Below are 20,282 nucleotides of genomic sequence, written 5' to 3'. Positions count from 1 at the left end.
TCGATCTCGAGCCAGGCTCGAGCTCGAGCTCGAGCTCGACTTTGTTTTTTTTTTTTTTTGTTTTTGTTTTTTTTTTTTTGTAATTTAGATGTATTAGATTATAAAAATCATCCAGAATAATTTGCACCTTAAAATACTAAAGAATATTAAACAAACATATCAGATTAATGTCAACCTTACAATTAAAACTAACAAAATCAACTAAAATGCTAAAGAACATTAAACAAATATAATAGATTAATCCCAACATCACAATCATCCATACAAAATCAACTAAAATTTTATGATCATATTATCTCACAATTAATATTAATATTATCTTAGATCTAAGATCATGTGATACATCATATATGTTTTATAAGAATAAAGTATATAATTATAATGTATTGATTAAATAACACAATAACTTATGCAGATATACAATATGATTATATAATGATTAATGATTATGTGATATATACGATTCCAATTTCCAAAGTATAAACTATCTAATTATAATATTTGTATTAAATGACACAATAACTTGTGCGGTTGTACTATATGATTATATCATATGATAAAATGATTAATGACAATATCATATATATATATATATATATATATATATATATTTCTTATATGTTTTTATATTAATATATACATATATTATATATATAATATATATACACACATATACATAAATAACAAAAAAAAAAAAACAAAGGTATATAATATATTTGTTATTATTGAGTAAATGAGTAATGTTGATTATATATTGTTATTTGTTACTTAATAAAAAATATACGAGCCGACCTTAATAAGCGAGGCGAGCCTTATACGAGCCGAGTTCACGAGCTGCTCACGAGTTAGCCGAGTCGAGCCGAGCTTGTTTCGTTTAATATTCGAGCTAGGATTTGTGTTCACGAAGTGCTTCATATAATATTCGAGTCGAGCACGAGCCGATCTTATGCGAGCCGAGTCCGAGCTTGCTCGCGAGACGCTTCGCTCACTTAACAGCCCTATGCACACTCTTAACCCCCTTTTATCTAGTTTTATTCTCTCTTATTGACTTTCGTGTTGGAGTGTCCTCGATTCTCTAAAACCAGCCGGCTTTCTAACTACCTCTTATTTATAAATTTACAATACAAATTATCTTTATTTATAAGAATGTGAGAGCGAATTTAATGCATTTAAATATGGTTTGATTTGATTTGAATCAATTATAATCAATGTTGAAATCCAATCCCATAATATAAAATCAAATCCCACAAATATATTCTAACACGGAATTTTGTACCAATCGTGGATGTCTTAAAAAAAAAAAATGAGGTGTCAATATTTTTCTGCTCATATATTCTTCATATAATCTTACAAATTAATTATTAAATTTGTGGATTTATGTAGACACCACATAAGTCAATGGTGGACCCCACAAATCTAATGATTGGTCTATTTAATTTGTAGGAAAATATGAGAAAAATATAGACAAATTATTGACACTAATCATTTCTCTAAAAAAAATAAATAAATAAAACTCTGAGTTTTTTCACAAAACCAAATCCTAAATTTGCATATATATATATATATATGAGAAGTATTACACATTAATTTCTTGTTTTGCAAACCCCCTACTAAATCTATGATACCTATACGTGGTCCTACAAATTTAATGGTAGATTTGCTCATCTCTTATATAAAGATGGACCAAAGATGAAAATCAAGTGTTGGTGTCTAAACCCAATAATGGCCCTATGCTGGCTGATTAGGTGAGCGCAACCTACACAAAGAGAAATACAGTTAGAGTGACACGCCGACGCTTGTCGGTAATTCCTTGGGGGCGTTACATGCCTCTCCAATGCTCATGTCAAGGTAAGGAAGAAGGAGAATTATGGTGAGCAATTAGATTAAGGCTCCATTTACTTCGACATAAAATGGTTTTCAGAAAATGATTGTCGCATTTTTCGGTGTTTACTTCGACGTAAAATAGTGGTCAACGGAAAATATTTTTCTTTTAACTGAAAATTCTTCTTTAATTTTTTAAAAATGGTTTATGATTTGATTTTCCAACTATGAGCATCTCATTCTTAAATCGATAGACCTTGCCAAGACCCACCCAAAACCTCGCCGAGACTTGATCGGGACTCGCCCAGGACCCAATTGGGACCACACCAGGATCTGCCTGGGACTTGACCGAACTTGAACGGCACCTGCCCGGACCTGTCCAAACAGGACCCGCTTGGACCTACCCAAGACCCGCCTGAGACCTGATTGGGACCCACCCGAGACCTGACCTGGACTCGCTTGGGACCTGACCGAGACTTGACCGGAACCTCGCCGGGACCCGCCTAGGACTTGCTCGGGACTTGACCGAGACCCCACCGAGACTTGCTAGGGACTTGACCTGGATCCCGTCGGGGCTTGACCGGGACCCGCCCAAGACCTGCCCGGGACTTAACCGGACCTGCCCTGGACTTGCTAGGGACCCGCCCGGGACCTGCTCGGGACCCACTTGAGATTTGAATGGTACTCGCCCGGGACCCGCCTGGGACTTGACCGGGACTTGCCCGAGACGCCGCCAAGACCTGACCGGGAGATGACAGGGACCCGCCCAGGACTTGCCCATGACGTCGCCAGGACCTGCCCGAGACTTGACTGGGACCCTCCCTAGACTTGCCCGGGACCTTGCTAGGACTCGCCCGGGACTTGCTCAGGACTTGACCAGGACCCACCTTGGACTTGATAGGACCTGCCCAGGACCCGCTCAGGGCTTGCTCGGTCGGGTTCCGAGCAAGTCCCGTTGGGGTCCCAGCGAGGTCCCGCTCAAGTCCCGGGGGGGTCCTAAGTCAAGTCTTGGGCTGGTCCCGGGAGGGTCCCAATCAAGTATTGGCGGGTCAGAGTGGGTCCTGGTCAAGTCCCAGCGAGATCCCGGACAAGTCCCAGTCAAATATCGGCGAGGTCCCAGTGGGGACCTTATTGGAAAAAAAAATATTAAAAAATATATATTTTCTATGTGCGCGGTAAACGCCGTAAAATGTTTTTAACAAAAAATATTTTACGGGAAAATGACTTCCCTAAAAATATTTTTTTGAAGAAAACCATTTTTAAATGGAGCCTAAGTCATTAGGAAGATGGTACATCTTGCCTTTTATAGGTAATTGCTTGGCCCTTTTAGCATCTTTCTCGGGCTGGTGATGCGTGCTTGGCCCTTTTAGCATCTTTCTCGGGCTGGTGATGCGTCCTTTTCTCTTTCCTAGCCGTTGTGGTAACCAGGGTTGCGTGGAGGGAAGGGAATCTTCATGATGTGAGCCTCAAGAGCAAATCTTCTGCATGCGAGAGAAGACTTTGAGTGGTGCTCTCAAGTTAGGACATGTGAGTGCGTATTGGTTGAAACCGAGGTCAGCTTGGATTCGGGCCATTTGATCAATCGACACAGCTCTTGTGGGGCTTGGGATTTGCAAGTGGGTTGGTGGCTCCAAATCCGACGAGTCTTGAGATCCTATGCAGTATGGGCTTCAAGAGGTTCCTAAGTTTTATAGGAGTCCTCCAATTTCTTTGAATGATTTGAAAATCTATTCATGGGAATTTTGTCTTGTGGTTCTGGGCTATTCAAGGGCCTCGGGCGATTCCTAGGCCCTCCACCAAATATTTCTCTAAATTTATATTGAAAACAAAAACAAGAACAAAGAACAAATTCATTAGAGTTTGCTTTCACACAATGCTTAAAAAAGTAGGAAAAATCCAACTCAAAAGATTGTAACGTAACTGCTGACTTCCAATATGATGATGTTAATAGAAAATAAAAATTAAAAATTAAAAGAAAAAAATGTAGGAAAAGAAGGCAATTGGATTTGGAAGTTTCCCAAATGAAAATCCCAAGTAGGGACTCAAACGGCTCTTAATTAATTAAAGAATCTACGATAATACTAGTTGCGGTCCTTGACGGCTCTTGCTAGGAATTCTTTTCTTTGAATTTTGGTGTGGAAAAGAAAGAAGTCCAATGTCCACGGTCTACATGTTCCCTTCTAGATTGTCTCCCTCCTCCTACCGCTTGTCAATTTACCCTTCTTTTTTTTTTAATGGATTAGGGAATCGAATTCTTCTAGATGGGTATCCAATTCATTAATTTTCAAAAGAACAATTGCGGCAACCCCTTCATTACACTTGCTCTTTCTCTGCTTTCTTCCCACAAAGATTCTTACACAACAGTCAGTCAATCATATCACACATAGCTTCATTTGTTTCACATCAAATTTGGGATCTCTTTGTGTTATGTGATGGAGGATGTTTATTTAATTAGATAATCGTGTAAATTGGGTATTTTATGCTCTCCAATAGAAAGCAGACATTTCATACCAAATAATTTTTATTCTCTTGACAAATACTTTATACACAAAATACACATTGACAAAACTATGAGAACCACTATCTTAATTGGTTTTGAAAACTCTGATATCAAGGGCTCAGATGTAGGTGGAGGGTTCGGTGGTGGGTGTTAGGTTAGAATGAATGGAAAAGTTTATGAGATTAATTTGAATTAAAGATATATTGTTTTCATTTTCATTTTCATTGTATTTCATGTTTTTACTTAATGTGTCAAATTTTTATTGACGGCCATAAAATGGACATCACGTCTTGATAAAAGGGACTCTAAAAAAAAATGTTAAACATATAACTCTTTTATAATTTATTAACAACTATCAGTATATCATTATGCTAATGTGAACACTCAACATGTAGATAGAAAGATGCTTATTTTAAGAGATTAATGGTGTGCAGTTAATTAATTTGTTATTTATGAGAGAACGTCATTCCATTCAATCTCTCCCTCTCTCTTATCTTTTTTTAAGCAAAATCTCATTCAGATTTTTTTTTTTTTGAACGGAATCTCATTCAGATTTATACAGCTTGATGAGTTTCAATTATTACGAAACGAGGAAAAAAAGAAAGAAAATGGAAACAAATAGAGAGATACATTACTTTATGAAAAATTTTATATATATATAGCAGAAGCAAAGAGAGAAATAAAGAAGAATAAGTAAATAGGTTAAATCACTCACATTTGCTTAACAAATATTTAATTAAAAAACACTTTTTTTTTTTAATTTCAACTATCAATTTTTTCAAAGCATTTGTATGAGCTCACCATTTTGACTATTTACTTTTACTTTTTTTTATTTAAAATATTTTTTATTTATCTACCTTTTGTATTCCCAAGAAAGAAATAAAATAAGATTTTTTATTTTATTTTTTTTGTAAGCATGTGTCAAACTTTCCTAAGCACTGAGCACTATAGCAGCTCAGAAAATTTGTAGTCATTTCATTGAGCTGGACGTGGAGCATTTTTTATTGAGGCCAATGTCTAATAGGAGTGGTAAACAATAAAACTTAAAGTAAATATAGAAGAGAATAAACCTTAAAAAATAATAATAATAATAATAATAAATGCCTAATATAGAGAATACAAAATACAGAATGTAATCAAATCTTTAAATTTGATTATATTTAATTACGATTAAACCTAAATGAAAAAAAAAAAATTGAAAAATATATATTCTCACACTCTAGTCACCAATTAAAAACTCAAACAATTCTCCAAAAAAAAAAAAAAAATCGAATAAAATATTTATTAAGTTATTCTTGCTGAACAAGAAAAGGTCACAAATTTGTTAAAATAAAATATTTGACTTTGACTATAAACTTGTGTATTAAAAATTCAGAGCATGTGGTGGGTTGATTGTCCAGTCGTATTGCTAGTGCTCCATTCCAGAACTCTTCAAAAAGTCCACATTAGTACACAACCAGCAACGCAGGCCAAATTCATTATATAATAATACCATTTACCATATTTCTAGAATATAATATAGACCGTGACTAGTAAAACTCAAATTTTTCTTTTTCAATATGCTTTTTGATACCGTTACTGTGCTTTCACACTTCCTTCCACCGCGCTCTTTTTTCTTTTTCTTGTTTTGTTTTTATTTCGGAAGCTTCCTAAGCACTAACCTTGCTCCACGCGTCGCGCCTGCCATGACTGAGCGCTGATGTCACCCATTCCATGTTCACGAAAAGGCAACGAAGCCTTAAACGGGGCCCCACTTCCCAATACCAAAGTCTTGATTCCCACGCAGCTTCTCCGATTCTCCCTCATCTCTGTGACTCTGTCTGTCTCATTTATAAACCCCCTCCCACTCCTCACCATCTGGAGCATTGCTTTTACTTCTCTCTTCTTGTGTGCTCATGCCCTCACTGCTCAGATCAACTGCAACTGACAACACAGCATGAGCTCTATTCACAACCGTCCGATCTTAACTCAACAAAGCCTGTCCTGCACCGCGAAGAATGGAAGCATTTATTATCTGCTTTTGCTTGCTCTCCTGGCGTTGGAGATTCCTTGGGCCGCGGCCCAGCCCAGCCCTCCCCAGGACCCTTACCAGTACGCCAAGTTCAGCCCCTCGATGGCGATAATCGTCGTCGTTTTGGTTTCCGCGCTCTTCTTCATGGGATTCTTCTCCATCTACATCCGGCACTGCGCGGGGGCCCAGAGCGGCAACAGCGTCGCGGCACGCGTCTTCTCCCGACACGCGGCGGCCGCGCGTGGGTTGGATCAGGAGGTGATCGATACCTTCCCCACGCTGGCCTACTCCACGGTGAAAGGGCTGAAGATCGGGAAAAGCGCGTTGGAGTGCGCGGTGTGCTTGAACGAATTCGAGGACCACGAAACGCTGCGTTTGATCCCCAAGTGCGACCACGTTTTCCACCCGGACTGCATCGACGCCTGGTTGGCTTCCCACACCACGTGTCCCGTTTGCCGCTCCAACCTCGTCCCTCAACCCGGCGAGTCTGTCCACCTACCCGCCGAATTAAACACCCAGTTAGACGTCGAAGCCCAAAACGACGCCGTCCTGGAGCAGCCACCCAACCCAGAACTCCAACGAGAAGAGGAACACGGACCGGAAGAACCGGGCAAGCAGACGTTGAATCGGAACCGTACACGTAATTCAAGGTCGGGCCGGGCGCGTTGGCTTCCATTTCCCCGGTCCCACTCGACGGGGCACTCGCTGGTCCCACCGGGCGAGAACACGGAGCGGTTCACTTTGAGATTGCCGGTGGAGGTGAGGAAGCAGCTAATGAACCGGCATCTGAGCCGGGCAACAAGCATGGTGCTATTGCCAAGGGAAGGGAGTTCGAGGCGGGGGTACCGAACCGGATGGGAGGGGAGTAGTAGAGGAAAGAATTATAGGCGGCTGGAGAAAGGGGACCGGATGTTTAAATCGGACAGGTGGGTGTTTTCCATGACGCCGCCGTTTCTCATGAGAGCGTCCTCGTTAAAGTCACCGAAGGTGGTCGCCACTAATGATGGCGAGGGCACTTCAAGTCGACCGGAAGGATCAGGGAGTAACTCGGTCCGACCTCCGGTTTAAGGCACAATTTTGGATTCTTCCCCGCAATTCTTGTAAATTTTGTCATGTCTATTTCTTTTTTCTTTTTCTTTTTTTTTTTTTTTAATTTTTTAATTTATCCAAGCATCTCAATTTCTTTTAAGTATGTTAATCTAAATTTGTAAAATAGATGTATAATATTTTGTATGTAATAGGAACGTGCCAATCCTAACATACAAACTTCATTTGAACAAGATGCATGAATCATGATGGATTATGTCTATTGCCAAGTAATTCGAATAAATTAATCATTTTTTGGTGAAAATGAACAAAGTAAAAAGGAAAAATGAAAAGAGCAAAAATGTCTTCGGCCGCTTTGGTCGGTGTGGAGGGCCGGAGGCCTACCTACCAGAAACATGGCTGGCAGCTTGACTATGCATTCCCTTGTCTCAATGTTTCAGGGCTTGAATGTTGTCCAAAAACCAAAAACAAAACAGGTTATTGTGGTAGAATAATAACGCCCCACTGATTTGACTGTTTTCACTAATTACATTTATGGGATTTTAGTTATTCTTGGCAGCCTAAATGCCAATCAGTCAAGGCAAAGCAATATTGATTTCGACGGAAGGATGCTGTGTGTTGGGTGCCTTGGGAGATAACGCATTAACCATGCTGTGTGTTGGGTGCCTTGGGAGATAACGCATTAACCAAACCAGTAATCCTACACGTCACCTCTATTTAATGTAAGTGGTCTTGTTTTTTATAGCATTCAGTGTATAAAAATTAGTTTTATAAATATCTGGAGATGGGACGATAATGGTGATGAACAAAATCTCTAAGCGACTAAGAAGAATATCTCATTAATATTTTGTTATCCTCATCATTTATCTTTATTTATAGTTGTCAAGTGTAAGTGGCATAATACACTCATACACCACTATCAAAGTTAAGTCGATCTTTATCACATTGCTTTGTAATTTTATATAACTAAATTGAGTTGATGAATAGGGGGAATTGGGACTCCATTATTATTTATTTTAACTGAAAAGTCGTTTTGTTTTAAGCCCATAATAAGATGAGTCCATTTTTGTGTACACTCTATATATAAGAGTGAAGTTTCGGTCAATATGCGAAAATTATGATTGAGGTACTAGTGATCTCTTTACACACATGTACATAACATTGTTTTCTTTTGTATTTAGAGCATATATCGGAGAGACATCAAGAAAATATTGAAAAGCTTATCATGTAAATTAACGGAGAGATATATGCATTTCTTATACTTAATTGACACATGTTATGGAGAAAGAATAAATCTATTATTGAATTATACTCTAACCGTTTAAGATTCCTCAAATTACTTTAAAGTAAGGAGGCTTAGAATTTCTAGAATCATCCTATAAAAAAATATATATATTCTCTTTATTAATTTTCCATCTCAAATTAGGTAGACACGTCAACAAATGTGCCTCTTGTTTGTATCAAAGTTGACATATACTCTTGAAGACTTTTTTTTCATATTGTTAGGAGGAGATTGGGTGATTGACTCCAAAGGCAACCATAAAGGACCGGCATTGTAAACGCTACTACAGCGACGTTTAATTTGATCATCAAAAAACCCCCAAAAAAAGTAAGCATGCAATATTGAAGGCTATGGAGAGCCTCTTTCTTTGACCATCTCAAAATCATTTTGGCTTTGCGTGGAGTGCTGTATCGTGCCTAACCAAGTAGACATTTTAAGCTCAAACCCCTCATTGGTAGGTAACCTGATCCTCACCAATCAACACGGAGGTAGTTAAAGGCTATTTGGTTAAATGCAGTGTATATAAATTCAATGTTAATACGTCTTTTAGAAAGAAAAAAAATGTGAAGTAATTTATACCGTTAGATATATCAACTTTAAAAATGTGAGTTGGTGCTTATATTCCGAAATCTATTTGGGTTTATGATTTTAAAATGTGTGATTGCAAAACGTGATTTTTAAAAACACAGTTGAACGTTTGGCGAAATCGTAGTTTAACATTTAAAATTGTGTGTTTTTGAAAAGCACATTATTACCCGCGATTCGAAAACGTAGATTTTTTGCCATCTCAAATAATTTATTTTTTACGATTTAATTTAAAAAATTACTTTTTATCTATAAAATCGCGGTATCAAACTCACTCTAAATTATTGGCAGCTGCTAAATAGGCTTATCATCGGCAGGCGGCAGCTCGGATTCATGATCTTTGTGTTGCTTGCTAGCTTGCCCCAAAAAAACTGGCTTTAGTTGGCCTTTTTCTACTTTTCACATGTATTCAAGGCTTGACCCAAGTTTGAGTGGATTTGTTAGATAGCCATTAGCCAATAGTCAGGCTGCAATGGCTACACTCAAAATGAATTGAAAACTCACCCTCATGGCCTCTCTAATTTGGCCTTTGCTTTGGACTCTTTTGGCCCCTTCATTTCTTTCGTTGTCGTCACATTAATTGTTTCTACTTTCTAATAAGCCATCAACATGTTTGTTAACGAGTTATTTTAATATTTTAGTTGCTTATATTGGAAGGAGACAATAAAAACAAGTTGTTATTGTTAAATCTTTTTTATTTTATTTTATGAATATTTATATAATTCAGGGAAAGGGGCTATTTCTTGTCCTTCTTGATCATATGATAAGGTTTTGAGTCTTTGGATGACATTTTCAGTTTGACATTTCATGAATGAATCGATTGCTTAGTCAATAGACATCATTACCTCATTACGAAAGGTGCTGCACGTTTAGAAATTCAAATGAGATAGATGGGGAATTAATTGAATATTTTATAGATACACATGTTTTGAGTAAGGGCTAGCATTTCGTATTTGCGGATTGGGACTGGATAGACTCACAGATCAACTGGATATTGGTTAACTCGAATTCGACCAATTTTGTTAAACGGGTCAAATTCTTCTGACACAACCCATTTAAATAAGCATATGACCTTATACAACCCACATAAATATAACCCATTTAAACAGGATGTGTTGGGTTTACCATTTAATCTACTTCAACTTGTACATGAATTTAAATGAAAAAAAAAAAATAGCCATTTAGGATTTTGTTTTTTAATTATAGAAAAAAATATAATCTAATTTATAGGATCATGCCAACAACCTATGAGTTAAGTAAGTTGACTCAAAATTAACTCATTTATTAATACTCAAAATTGACCCATTTATTATAGGTGTTAACCAAAACTGACCCAGCACAGCACTCTTTAACTACTGGTGGCCTATGAGGCTTCTGGGTAGGGAGGCTGGTTGGTCAAACTTTTCAAGCTGGAGGCCTATGGACTAGGGTCACCCCCAGCGGCTGATAAAGGAGTTTCTGATTTGCATTGCTACATGATTTCTGATGTCCTTACATATAAAATTGTGAAAAAAATGATTTTTTTTTTTTTTTTTTTTTAAAGGCAAATAGATCCAAAGTGTGGACCGGAATTCTGGCCATTGAATCTCATCCAAAAATTTACAAGTCGTCACATGTTTCACTAATTAAAAAATAATATTTTATTATTTAAATTTTAAAAAATTAAAATAAAATAAAATAATAAAAATATATGAGGTGGTTAGTCATCCCAATTTTTTTCATAAGAGTCGAAGTCACAAATTCACCCACTAATTTCTGGTTCAGCACAGCCACCTGTGGCGCCCAAGACTTCACCACCAGGCCTCTCTCCTTTGTCCTTCCCAGGAAACCCCCCCGGAAGCAACATATCCAAGTCCGGCTCAGGTATATATATGTGGATGTGAATGTATATCGAAAAAAGAGTGGCTTGAGATAGCTATTGGGTTGGAAAGGAGTAGCTTGAGATTCTTGTGGGTGGTGCGCAATCCAGGATCATAACTTGGCCGTGAAAGTGCAACCTGCGCTGGACTTGGATATGTTGCTTCCAAGGGGTTTCTTGGAAGGGACAAAGGAGAGAGGCCTGGTGGTGAAGTTTTGGGCGTCGCAGGTGGCGGTGCTAAACGACAAATCAATGGGTGGATTTCTGACTTCGGCCCTTGGGGTGGCTGAAGCCACCCCATGTCTCAATTGGGGTGGCCGGCCACTCCATATATTATTATTATTATTATTATATATATTTTTAAAATTTTAAATAATAAAATATTAATTTTTAATTAGTGGGACACGTGGCGGTTTGTAAACCTTTAGATGAAATTCAATGGCTAGAATTTCAAAAAAAAGTGATGAGCAATTTATCATCTATTGCTGAAATCTCGGTCCGTGTAAACTCATTATTTTAGTCCAACAACTTTATCAATGCTCAAAATTGTCTAATTTATCTACAATAGTGGATTGGGAGAACTTGAAAATCTGCACATGGTTCAAGATCATTCACTTCTATTGCTTAAATTTGTACAACTATCATATATCAATTAGGAGAAAATGACTTTTCAACATGTTTCACATGTTTAGAAAATGACTTTTTTCCAACCCATACATAAATCTTTTATCTTGTATTAATTGCCCCTTTGGAGGTAGGTGTGAGTATTATAATTTGGCAGTGATAATAATTAAAAAAAAAAATTATAAGAAATTAATAATTAAAACCCCACCTAAGTAGCAATATCTTCAAAGCATCAAGCAGTACCTATGAGTGATGGTGATTGATATAATCATAATATCCAAACTCATATTTTAATCTTTTATGTTAAGTGGTGTCCCGGTGTTTGACACCATATTACAAAGATGGTTCATGTCTCTCGCTCTTAATCTGAAGGAAGAAAAGAAAAGAAAAACAAACATAAATGTTTTTAAACACATTATAAAAAACGATCCATTTAACAATTGAGTATTCTGTCGAATTAATACATCTTAAAACTTTTGACGCTGCCCAACTAACAAACCGCGAGAGATGCAAGCGAACTAACAAATGAAAAGCCCACACAGATGATCCTAGGAACAAACAATTGAATGAAAGCTAGTGATGGTGTCTTGAATAATGGAAAATGGTAACCCCTTTTACAGTTTCAAGCTGGGACAAAATGATTGGCACAATTACAAACTAGTCCACAACTAGAAAATGACCCACAAACATTGGAGATGATGGTGATGGTGACATGCAACTAATGGATGATCAGTAGTCTCTTTTTTCCCTTGGAGCGAGGATGATGAACATGGATAAATAATGGGCCCTTGTCACAATCAGATAAAAGATAGGGTTCATGGCATAAAAAAGCCCAATAAACCCACCCATACAAATGATCCTTAGAATTAGCCTGTAGGATTGATTAAAAAAAAAAATGGAGACCGTAGCTGATTTGGTAACAGTCTAACAGACTCATAAAATAAGGGGAAGATTATATGAATGCAAAGGAGCGAGTGTAAAAGGTGTTAAAGTACATAGGATGAGAATAAAAAAATGTGGGTAATTAGTAGAACATACCAGTGTTTAGACATGTAAGTTCAAGTAGGGACGGAGCAAAAAATTATTATGGGCAAAAGCTAGGTAAGGGTGGGTATCGGTTCAGCCGGTATCGTAAGAGCATTCCTATCAATTTGTAAAAGTTGGTTAAGTCAATTAATTAACCGACTTCATACCGATAATGAATAGTTTTAACTTTTTCGGTTAATCGCTTAGTTGGTTAATACGTGGTCGGTTAAGTCGGTTAATTTTCAGTTACAAATTTTTTATGTTAAGGTTTATCAACTTCCTTATAACTATAAAATCAATAAAGCATATACTTTATAAATGAAAAGAAAAAGTAAATTCAAGAAACACATATCAAAAAGGCAATCACAAATCAGACAAACACAATAAGGAAATCTACAAGATAAAATTCAAAATTCACTTGAAAAATTGGTTAGGCCGGTTAATTGTCGATTAGCTGACAAAAAAAATTTATACCGCCTACCGAATCGAACTAATGTCAAAACATTATTTTTATTCTGCCTACCGACCGCCAGAAGTCGATTGTCGGTCTGTGATGGTTCGGTAGCAGTCGGTAGGCAATAAACGGTTAATCTGCCTACCCCTCTAGTCAGGAGCCAAAATATTTTGCTGCTAGAGGCCTGTACTATTCTAGTCTCCATTACAAAAAAATGAGATAAAGCCGACGTTTCCAATTCTACTGTTTAGGGAAAACGCCGTGTAAAACGACATATGCCGACGTGGTGTGCCGATGCCGAGAATGGGCCAGCAATGACAGTGTGTTTAGATGAAACGTTGTCCCTGGGTCAGCTGTGTCAGCATTTGCAAAAAAAAAAAAAAAAAAACGTTGTCCATTTTGTAGTGCTCCCTCTTCCTCTGTCCCCGAGTTCAAGGTTTTGGGTCAAAATAGTGTTTTCTGAATTTTTATTTTTTTTCTTTGAAATGAGGATCTTATGTAGTTAAGATAATAAGAATAATAAATTTAATTATTTAATTAATATTTTAACCGGTTGGATGTGAGAAACAATCATGGTGGGATTTGGAAATGAATGTGGGGGATAGCTCCCGGAAAGAGGCGGTTTTTCTTGGTTTTGTAACGACGAGATTGTGATAAATAGTGGAGGAATAGTTCATCAAATCTACTGCTTCGACGTAACAAGTTTCGAAAGCGCCGCAAATGAATACACTTGAAAAAACAAAAAAAATAATAATAATAACCCAACCGTAAATTACTTTGGAGGCGGTGCAATTACCGCCTTGAGAAGTTGAAAACGCGCCGCAAAAACAGATTATACCCTTAAGATCCCAATGTAATGGGCCAGCTTTCTATAAAATCCCATAACTAGGTCCAGGCCCAACTCTGACAAAGAGGCAAAAAGAAAAACACCATTACCACCATTGGAAGGTGTTTCTCCCTGCAACAATCTGAGAAAAGAGTAATGGAGGAAGAGGAAGAGCAGCAAATCAGGGAGCGAAAGCAGCAGAGGAAAAGCTCTGTAGTGATAAAGATACCATCTTATCAGGAAGTGATTGAGAGCTCACAGTCGAAGTCAACCCCTCCCTCTCTCTTCAACCCTTCCCAGTCCTTCTCTCAGGCCTTCTCCTTCATCAAATCCTCTGAGTTCTACACTCCACCTCCCCCACCCTCCAATGCCTCCTCCTCTTCTTCCTCTTCGCATTTCGCACAGGCCTCCAACGGCACCGTTTCAAGGTACCCCATTTACCCCTTTCAATTGAAACCCAATATATTTTTATTGTACTGATGCTATAAAGTTGGATTTCTGTCTGTTTTGATGAAAACTTTTTCAAGGAAGTTTTACGGTGGTACAGTTTAGGCTTGGGTTACCCATTTAGCTAAGAGTAATTTGTTGTTATCTTTATGTGATGGTTTCCTTTTGAGGTAATTTGGCTTCTGGGAAATTTTTGTTGTTTTAGAGTTTAGCCTTTAGGTACCCATTTGGTTTTTTGTTTGCTTTGGTGGAAAGTGGGGAGGTCTTGTCATTGTTTGCTTTATTTTGGTGGATTTGACAATGGAAAGGAGAAGTGGGGGAAACGAGATTTGGGGACTTGTGGATTCAGCTATATGTGTTTGTTTGCAAGAGAGAAAAAGTTTGAGTAAATTCTGCAATTTAGTTATACTTGTTTGACTTAGGTGAATCGAGGCTATTGTTTTCTTTGGTACCAAATAGGTAAGGATGAAAAGGAAATCAAGATTTTATTTTATGTCATTGCAAATTTGCAATGCTTTATGTTTAGGGAGCGAATGAAGCATGAGTTTTCAATCTCGAGGGATATTACTCTCTCTTTGGATATTCATGTTTTTATTGATTTATACCTGAGAAAATAAGGAACTTTACAAGACGAAGCTAATACCACTATGTAGAATTGATTCTTGTAGGTGCCTTTCTGTTATAAGCGGCTTCAGATTTTCAATTCTGAGTGTTAACAAGAACCAAAACTATAACACTCATAAAGTTGCTTTCTTTTCATTTCCTTTGTTTTCTCAGCAACTACATGATGAGTCTTGTTGTGAGGGAGTTTGTTTTGCTACTTCCATCTAAACTTCAGACTGCTTTCTGCGATATGTTGTTTGTTTTTAGGCTTCTTTGAAATTGAGATGCTCTATTTGATCTGTTTTTTGTTTTAGGCAAACTAGTCCATCAGATGCACCATCTTCTTCGTCATCAACTTTTGCTGCTGCTCCTGCCACTACTTCATCAATGTTGTCAACATCACTTGCCACACAGAACCGCAATGCAATTCTGGTGAGCCACAGACAGGTAAGAGTATTTATTTAGGGCATGTTATGCCATTACATTGAATTTAAATGGCCACATTGTGGTTTACTTTGCCTTTAAGCAATGGATATTGCATCATAGTCAGGGGCAGAACCCGGTTGTTTATCTAAGGGGAGGTAGGATATAGTTCTAAAATAAAATCCCGTCTGGTATCTTGCGGGTTCGTCTCTAAGAATATATGAGCAGTTGGGTATTCTTGGTGAAAGATGGTATACTCATAAATTTTTGCAAGAAAACATTGATTGCTAAAGATAAACCGGAATAGGTAAATTGTTTGTAGTATATAGGACCCCGTAACGTACATAGCAAAGTGCCAATAGTCCGAGCTTTATGTTGCGCTTGTGTTAGACCAAGATTTTTGGCATTAATAAATTCATGTTTTAATTATCCAAAAACTAAAAGACATTTTTTTATATACTTTTGGCCTTGTAACAAAATGGGGGACTAGTTAAATTTTTTAATTGGTACGAGGTAAAGAAAAATGGCAGAAACTATTTATGATATGTTTATCAATATGATTTATTTCCTTTCTCGGAAGAGTTCTTACTTTTCTTTGTCTATAAATTCGTTTACCCTTCTTTTAAGGAAAAAAAGAAGGATAGAAGAGTTGGGTTGAAGAGGTTGACATTACTTTTTGTTTCTATGAAAATAGATATGTGCTCGGTCTAGAGAACTAAGGGACAAATTATAAAGGGTTTTTTTTTATTTTTATGTGTAATTGGATTCTATTGACTTCAAAAAAATGACTAATCACGGTTTTGAGAGGCTGGAGTTCCAAATTTATGGCTTTGTAGAAAAGCTTCCTAAATGGCATGACCAAAAAAGAAAACATGTGGTAACTAATTATTTCAAGTAACTTCAAGCAGAGGAGGGGGGGCATGTTGAAACCTTCAATCAGGGATGGACCTTTTGGGAGGTGGGCCTTTGAAAGTTGGTGGTTGTCATGGGATCTCGACATTCACATTTTAGGTGTTCATTTTATTTTTGCATTGTTTTTTACGTACACCTCTTTACTCAAGTTTTATGGCAAAAGATAATTTCGTTAGGACTTAGGAGTTTTGAGCTCAATTTAACTAATTAGTTGTAATTACTGAGTGTCATTTTTTTCTTATCCCGAATTTAGAATTCCTTTCTCCTCGTGCAGAAGGGAAACCCCTTGCTCAAACATATAAGGAATGTGAGGTGGACTTTTGCAGATATTGTTTGTGACTACTTACTTGGTCAAAGCTCATGTGCTCTCTATCTGAGGTTTGAACATCAGCAGCTTCTGTCATATTTTTCATTTGCATGAATGCAAGGTGATAAACTGGGTGCTATTTAGTCAGTCTGTTTCAACAAGGAATTTAAACGTACAGCCATACAGCTTGATAGATGGTGAAACATATGTAGTGAGCTAGTTCATCCAAACAAATGTGTCATTGATGTGAAGTATTGTCTAGGCACATTGGACTAGGACTGGTCTTGTTAGCACCGTAGTTAACAAAAGAATTGGGCCTGGCTTTTGATATATAGTTGCCTAGTTTGTCTTTTCTGATTGTTGTGTAATATGCTTGTTAAAATCCACTCTTATGTATCAGCCCTATTAAGTTTAGCAATTGATGCAGTCTTCGGTATCATCTGCTGCACCCAGACTACTTATATTTCCGTATCAGAGAACTCCAAAAGAATTTCAAGCTTCGCATCGTCCTATGCCATGTTGATGTGGTAAGCCAACCTGTTTTAATGTCCTTAGTAGAGGTTTTTCTAATTTAGGATTTTCAATGGTCCACATGGATGTTTCAGTTTAGCAGTTTGTTGTCCATTTGAAATAGAGGATGCAATTGTTTTATTTCATTGGTTTCAGGAAGATGTAACCAAGCCTTTACTTGAAGTTACTAAGACAGCTCTGCTTCATGATTGTACCCTATTATGTGCTTGGAGGTACACTTTATTTTACTTTCAAGTTCAAGTGAATAGTATATCCTGAAGACATCATTTAATTATAGTAGGAGCCTGGGTCTTAATTGTATTACAAAATCATCTTTTTACAATGGTTCTAACCTAAGAATATCCTATATACTTGCTACAACCTCTGTTCCAAGGATGAATTGATTTGCTTTCATTACCATTCAAGGCAAAATGAGATTAACTCTTTTCTAGGAAGTTGGTATATTGTTGCAAGTCGCTCGGTTATGTTAGCAGTAGACGAATCTGCTTGTTGAGAGGAGAACAGGTTTGATTTTTTTTTTTTGACAAGCTTCCTCTTTTATAGTTTGGAGGAATGTGGTCGGTACTTGGAGACGATAAAAGTCTATGAGAACAAGCCTGCAGACATTATTCAGGGCCAAATGGATACAGACTATCTATCACGGGTATCAATATATTTGTGGTCTTTGGTCTATTAGTAAATTTGTGCTTATTATAAAAATTGATTTAGAGTCTTAATTTGCCTAAAATGTGAGCTTTGTTTGCTGTGCTGAGTGCTTTGAATTTATTGAACTGATACCATTTCATTTAAACCGTAGCTGAATCATTCTCTTACAACAGTTCGACATGTTAACAAGACTGATGTAGTCACCCTTGGTACAACATTCGGGGTAGGCCAGATCTTTCCACTGGGTCTTTATTTTATTTTTGTGTGTGGCATTCTTTGTTTATTCATATAGAGCTGGGTGTCATATCACTGCAGTCCCTTTCTCATATCATGGATGCATCCATGGAAGATCTAGCTCGATGCCCTGGAATAGGAGAGCGCAAGGTACTTTTCAGCATTCAAAGTGAGCCAAGTCAAATTATGTCATTCAGTTGAATGTGTTTGTAAGCCTATGGTTGATTTGAATACCTTAAAGCAAAGGAATTATTGTTTTCAAATAAAATGAATCCACTATGTTCAAACAGGTAAGACGCTTGCATGACACTTTTCATGAGCCATTCAAGCGTGTGGTTTCCAGCCGCCCTGCTGTCTCAGAGACTCCTGTCCAGGACAATGCTGAACCTTCCTCAGTGAGTGAAGAAAAAGAAGAGGAACATAAGAAGAAAGAGCCTGAATTGACGGTCAAATCAGCCCTGTCAGCTGCTTTTGCCAGGTATGCTGATAGAGTTGGTAAAAAGAACACATAGTCAATAGCGGAGAAGAGAGGAGAAACATGGGTTGCTGTGGAATAAGAAGCTAAAAATAAAAAGATTGAAACTTTTTTTTTTTTCTATTCAAACGGGGGAGGAGAAAAGATTGTAACTTAACTGGTCCTCTCATGCTCTGGAGTTTATCCCCCCCATATAAGGGAGCATGGAAGGTCAGGATCACCCAATTTTGTGCACCTGGTGATTCTACACTACAGAGAAAATCTGAGAGGTATTGTAACTTTTTTGTTTCCCTAGGCAGAGACTTATTGTAACTTATATGTATATATAGATTGCCTAGAATTATAGTCGTACTGTATTATTAACTATCATCTTCCGCAATGAAATTGAGCTGTCTTTTTTTATGACTTGCAAAAAAAGGAAAAAGCACTACTATGAAGGTCACCCATACCAAATTTGGTATCTTGAAAGTACATGCAACTTGCAATGACAAATGTTGTGCCATCAGATTGTGCTAGAAGCTTGCAAGAAGGATATTTTAAAAAACTGAAATGGTTTCACCATTTTGAAGGATGGTGACCATGCTTTATAGAACTGAATTAAGGACGGCTTCTTACAGAATATAGTGTGATAAAATTGAGCTACAAGAACAGAGAGACACAGAGAGAGAGAGAGAGAGAGCTGAAAAAATATATATTCTTTTGTATTTTTTTTTTTTTTTGGCTTTTATTCCAAGTCTCAATTTATGTTATTTACCAAATAACATGTTGCTTGAGTGGTAAAGGGCAAGAAAATGATTCCTAACATTCATTTGACTAGTTGGAAGGAGCCTTTTCTATTTGTTTTGATTTCTAGCTTTCAGTACAGTAGATATCCTAGATTAAGTTGACATACATTCCATTCCAACCCTGCTGAAAACAATGATAAATTCTGTAGGGTAGTGTAGGGTGTAGGGCATAGGGCATATACGTTATTCCACTGGACCAGACCCTCTTTGTCTCTTCCGTTTGATTCTTCTGGGTCCAAGGGTTCCCACTTCCTACTATACACTCATCTTCTAAGACTAAGAGCTATAGCTGTTTCAAAGACAAAAGGACAATCATGCTAGCCGCCCTATTTGTCTCATAGATTCGTCCCATTCATGAATCATGAGATCACTTCCTTGGTTATAAAATAATTCGCATATTTTACAATTATCGCGAGTGTCATACTGCTTAAAGGAAAGGTACAAGAGTTTGTTACAAAGCATATGTTAAAAGTATAGCATATGACAAATGAGTGATTTACTTTCTGAAGATTCTCTGGATCGGATTTGAGCCAATGAGGATATCATGACATCATTGCCATGACTTAGGTGTTGGCTTTTTCTTTTGTCATTTACTAAATTGTTATACAATTATTATACAATTAAGATAGTGTAATGAAAATTAACTATTGATTTATTATTTAATACTATCATATCATCAAATTATATGACAGTCGTATAAGAATCTACTAAATAACATTACTTTTTCAAGCAAAATAAAAAAATGTCGTGCGTGATCATCTCCCCCACCCCAGAGAAGTCGATGGGGTGATTGTCAGGGCCAGGGTGATTGACTCTGCATGTGGACTTGAACACACCCATCACGTGCCTGACAAACATTGTATCCTTTTGAGCGTTTCTTCTCATA

The 20,282-nt window shown here is 37.3% G+C and overlaps 2 protein-coding genes across 2 annotated transcripts; both read left to right on the top strand.

The window, feature by feature from the left end:
* The first annotated feature begins 5,839 nt into the window (after positions 1-5,839).
* LOC132170952 (E3 ubiquitin-protein ligase ATL6-like) lies at positions 5,840-7,521 on the top strand. The gene has a single exon (XM_059582113.1). It carries the CDS (start codon positions 6,258-6,260, stop codon positions 7,398-7,400), a length of 1,143 nt encoding a protein of 380 aa, XP_059438096.1. The 5' UTR covers positions 5,840-6,257; the 3' UTR covers positions 7,401-7,521.
* A 6,612-nt stretch (positions 7,522-14,133) lies between these two features.
* Positions 14,134-18,525, top strand: LOC132170274 (DNA excision repair protein ERCC-1). The gene is made up of 9 exons (XM_059581190.1): positions 14,134-14,462; positions 15,399-15,531; positions 16,694-16,797; positions 17,154-17,253; positions 17,393-17,469; positions 17,801-17,900; positions 18,054-18,125; positions 18,218-18,305; positions 18,427-18,525. The coding sequence occupies exons 1-9, from the start codon at positions 14,191-14,193 to the stop codon at positions 18,441-18,443; spliced, it is 963 nt and encodes a 320-aa protein (XP_059437173.1). The 5' UTR covers positions 14,134-14,190; the 3' UTR covers positions 18,444-18,525.
* Positions 18,526-20,282: the final 1,757 nt, after the last annotated feature.

The sequence above is a fragment of the Corylus avellana genome, chromosome ca2, assembly GCF_901000735.1.
Source record: "Corylus avellana chromosome ca2, CavTom2PMs-1.0".
NCBI classification, from domain to species: domain Eukaryota; kingdom Viridiplantae; phylum Streptophyta; class Magnoliopsida; order Fagales; family Betulaceae; genus Corylus; species Corylus avellana.
This window is presented reverse-complemented; position numbering and strand designations above follow the sequence as displayed.